We start from the raw sequence: 4,764 nt of genomic DNA, 5'->3' as shown, positions 1-4,764 counted from the left end.
CATTTTACTTCTTTTCACTATAAATCAAATCAAGTGATATAAATTTTTTTATAAAAATTTTAAGCTACAATTTTTTTATAAAAATTTTAAGCTACAATTTTTTGTGCATCCGGTTCGAACGGGACCGGAACCGCCGGTTCCGGTTCATATTTTAACATTGACATGAATCTTAACCGGCCCTTGAACCGTCGGTTTCTGTTCGATTTCAATTCGTCAACAGTACGGTTCGATTCCGATTAGAATCGAACCGGTGGCATGCCTACTACTTCCGATCTAAGATTATTTATTTAGTTTTAGATGTAGCGTATTTTTAATTTTTTATTACAGGTTCTTGTAATATACCTTGGAAAAAAAAAAAAGAACTTAAAAAACTAGTGCGTCTGACGCCGTATTCTCTGTTTGGTCACTGAGTTGTCAATTTGTTGAGGCATGGTAAACCTGGCATTATATAAACCATAAAGGACCAATAAGTAATTCCGTACCATCGCAATCCAAAACCAAAAGGGGAAGGGTCTTCACGGAACCCCTATAAATATCACAATTTCCTCAATTTCTCTCATTTTTTCCGGTTTCACCTTTGTCCTTCCTCTTTCCCGCTCTCTCAAGGGTTAGGGTTTCTCTTTTTCCAAAATTTCAATCACAGTAACAATGTCGACATCCAAGAAAGTCACTCTCAAATCGTCCGACGGCGAGACTTTTGAGGTGGAGGAAGCGGTGGCGGTAGAGTCGCAGACTATAAAACACATGATCGAGGATGACTGCGCCGACACTGAGATACCGTTGCCTAACGTGACCAGCAAGATCTTGGCTAAGGTCATCGAATACTGCAAGAAGCATGTCGAGGCCGCCACTGCTGATAAGGACAAGGATAAGTCCTCCTCTGATGAGGCTCTCACGACTTGGGACGCCGATTTTGTCAAGGTTGACCAGAATACCCTTTTTGATCTCATCCTGGTAAGCTTTTACTTTTCTTTTTATTTCTTGCCTAGCTTTCACTTTCTTATTTCTAATCTTGAATAATTTGCTGTCTCTCTTAATTGTGTGTTATTTCTTCGAATGATACAGTAAGTTTTACTGACGTTGAATAATTTTACAAATTCTCCTCATATTGATTTGTGTTCGTTTTTTGTTTGTTGTGTTGCACTTATGAGCCTAGATGTTTGTGAGCACTTAGGTGAAATTCAGGATATTAATAATCCGATTATGGTTTTTTTTTTTAGATTATCAGAAACTGGGTCTTATTTGCAGTTAGAATATATCTACGGGTAATGGGTAGATTATCCATACAATTAGAGACGGGACTCATTTGCGTTTTATGTTATATGTTCATTATATAATTGCAATTTTGTAAACTTTGTAAATGGTTTGGGATTCTGATGATATTAATGTTATATAGAAAATATAGTTTGGTGGATTTCTTGTTGATTGTACCTTTCTATATATTGATAGCTTCTGCTTTACTGTGTTTTTTAGTAATAAACTATGAAACATGAACCTGATTTCAAGTCATGTGCTAGGAAAGGTGATCTTTATGTGTGGGGCTTTTACATGGGTAACTGCCTTCTTTTTGACTTTTCTTTTATATGATTCTGCTTTATAGCCTTTTCTGTTTAATTTGCTTTTTTGCTCACCTACTTTTATCTATTTGTGCAGAATATGTCTTTTACTTTGTGTATTGTGTGTTATCTTTCGTCGTCCTCGTTAAAGATGAGTTGCAATCACTCATTTCTAATTATTTTTGCAGGCTGCTAACTATTTGAACATCAAGAGTTTACTAGATTTGACTTGCCAGACTGTGGCTGACATGATCAAAGGGAAGACTCCGGAGGAGATTCGCAAGACATTCAACATTAAGAATGATTTCACCCCAGAGGAAGAAGAGGAGGTTCGAAGGGAGAATCAGTGGGCATTTGAATGATGAATGTAAAATGTCCTTGCAATGTGCATATGATGGTATGATGATAGGAATGTCGATATACGATAGGATGCTGTTTTTGTTCTGTGTCTCTTAATGTGGAGGATGATTGGAAATTTCCTTTTTATGGTTGACAGCATGTTTCTTTGAACACCTTATTCTAATGTAATAGAGTTGATATCTAAATGTGCATGTCTCAGTTGATTATTTTTTTTCGTTGCTTTGCTTTCTTCCTTCAGCTGGTTGCTATGCATTATGATAATTGCAAATTTTGTTCCTGACTGCTAATTCACAGGAATGTGATTGTTCAATGCATGGTTTAGCTGATGATCAACACTAAGGATGTATTGTCTGCTTCTTTAATTGCTGTCATTTCTTGCTCGAATATGACAGGGTATATCATATGAAATAGATTTTTGATTAATCGTGCAATTTACATAGGATATAATCAATTGTAAAATCAATAGTTGCTTATGAAATATTTATTATTTTTATTGTAAACAAGGAAATATTGAAAGAATATCATTTATTACTTTTTGAAATATACAAAATGACTTATATTTTGAATCAAAATAATAAATTAAAAATGATTTATATTTCGGAACAGAGAGAGTAATCTATAACTGCCATCAATCAATATCAACCGTTGAACTAAGTAGACCCATAGTCTTTATTGGTTTCATTCATTGCTCTTCGCCCCTTCTAGTCTTTATTTTCTCTTTGGAACCAATTCAGTTGTTTCCCCTTGTTTTAGGGGGGCCTATTTTGGTAGAATTGAGAGATTCTTAATATCTTTTAACCAGTCTAAGGATTTATACGATGATGGTACAAAAAAATTGCTTGGATATTTCCATTTGAAGTTTAGATGTTTTGGTACTATGAAAGATTGTTACTCGACTTATTCCCTCCATTCCGTTCGAATTTGAATGTTCTTAATTTTTCATAAGAATTAATGTTTAAATCACCTTAATTTTAAAAAAAATAAAAATAATTAACTACTTTTTAATTAATGCTTATTTAATTGAAACAAAATTTATTGTAGGAATTTTTTTTAGAATAAAATTTATTATAGATATTTAGACAAGAATAAGTTGAAATAAAATAATTAATGAAATAAAATAATTAATGCTATTTTGATTTTCTAAAAGTGTAATCTAATACTACCTTCGTTCCATAATACTTGTTACATTTGTGGTTTCAAGAAATAATAAATATCTTTCCATGTTTACCCTTTGTATATGGCAATAATTATTATTTTAATTTAATGGTTTTTTTTTGAAAAAATTAACATTAAATTAAGGATAATATAGTCAATTTACTCAATAATTGATTATAACTTAGACAAATTTAATGTTTTTCTTAAGGAATGTGAAATTCCAAATGTTACAACTTCCTTTGTCCTATTTATATAGAGAATGTCAAAATTTCTCTAGAATTAATGAGGTGGTCTTTTTGTGAAATTCTTCCTAATTTACCCCTAAAAAGATATTGAAGTGGTCCCCAAATTTCAATAAAAGGTGATAAATGATGAGAGAGAGGATATGCTGCTTAAATAAAGCATTTTATTTGTTTAGACTTTCAATTGCAAAAAAATGTAGGCCGATTAATTGCAATTGCACACTAAAATTTCATTATTAAATTTGGCTTGAAAAAATTAGCGTGGAAGTTGAAAGAAAGTTTGAAGCCAAAATTTTCTACTTTAAATTCTTTATTTTGCTTCTCCAAATTAACGTATAAAAAAGTGAAATTTTAAGTCAAAAGTTTTCAAAACTGAGTGAGTTCACAATTTTAAAATTTAATCCACCAATATCATGGACACAATCCTTCATTTTGATTTGAATACGGTCCCTCAATATTTGCTTGCAACTTCAGAAGATGTGCCCATATTCAACAATCAACCCTTAGATTTGATCTCCTTGTCATTCACTCAATAACCGCCTTCTATAGAATCTGAAACCACACCACCACCAAGTAACGTTCCAGAAGAGGTTCGAAAAGACAACAAAAGGAAAAACATCATTGAAAATGTGAAAAATACAGTTTGTATATTACTATTTTCTGAAACTGAAAAGGGCGAGTCAAATGCTCACAGTATTCGTAAAGTTGCAGACATTTTATCCATATCTACTAAGACAATTTACAGAATTTGGCATAACGTAAAAAATAATAATTATTTTTATTTAAGCAATGAAATTATGGTTTAGATTTTGTATCTCTTTCTTTAGCCATTTAAGGAGTTCATGAGAGTAAATATAAATTGCCACAAATATTTTTATTTAAGCACTGTCGTTTGGAGGAAAATTTTCCTTCATTCAGGAGCTGTGAGTAAATTGCACTGTATGTGCACACTTAAATGTTAAGCATAAGCTTCTTAGTGAAATTTAGTCTGTGTGCATAATGTGCTTGAATCCCATATTTTCTTAATGCACAGTTCAGTCAATTTTTGAACATTAAATGTCAACCACAATAATGTCTGCCACTTTCTTAAAATACTATTAAAGTAAATGTTTAATCTATAAACTAAAGCAAGAGCATATTGGATTTTTTGCTTTGGCATTAGTCCCAAATTACCATATTTGGAAAATTTCTCTATATAAATAGAACGTTCCAAAAGGAAATTTTCTCTATATAAATAGAATGGAGGGAGTATTATAGAACAGAGGTAGTAATAGTAAATCATAAATTCTAACAGATTTTTACTTTTAAAACTTTCAAAAAGAAAAAAAAAACTTTCATTCAAATCAAAATCCTCATTATACTATCTCTGTTCGATAATACTTGTCACATTTAGAATTTCACTTTTGTTAAAAAAATATTAAATTTTTCCAAGTTACAATAAATTATTGAGT

General features: G+C 31.4%; 1 protein-coding gene across 1 annotated transcript; it reads left to right on the top strand.

Moving 5' to 3' along the window:
- Positions 1–494: 494 nt before the first annotated feature.
- LOC105641796 (SKP1-like protein 1B) lies at positions 495–2,122 on the top strand. The gene is made up of 2 exons (XM_012226403.4): positions 495–954; positions 1,745–2,122. The coding sequence occupies exons 1-2, from the start codon at positions 649–651 to the stop codon at positions 1,916–1,918; spliced, it is 480 nt and encodes a 159-aa protein (XP_012081793.1). The 5' UTR covers positions 495–648; the 3' UTR covers positions 1,919–2,122.
- Positions 2,123–4,764: the final 2,642 nt, after the last annotated feature.

This window comes from Jatropha curcas, chromosome 1 (assembly GCF_041381405.1).
Source record: "Jatropha curcas cultivar XTBG-Jc1 chromosome 1, XTBG_Jcur_1.0, whole genome shotgun sequence".
NCBI classification, from domain to species: Eukaryota; Viridiplantae; Streptophyta; class Magnoliopsida; order Malpighiales; family Euphorbiaceae; genus Jatropha; species Jatropha curcas.
Note: the sequence above shows the minus strand (reverse complement) of the source record. Positions and strands in the feature narration are given on the sequence as shown.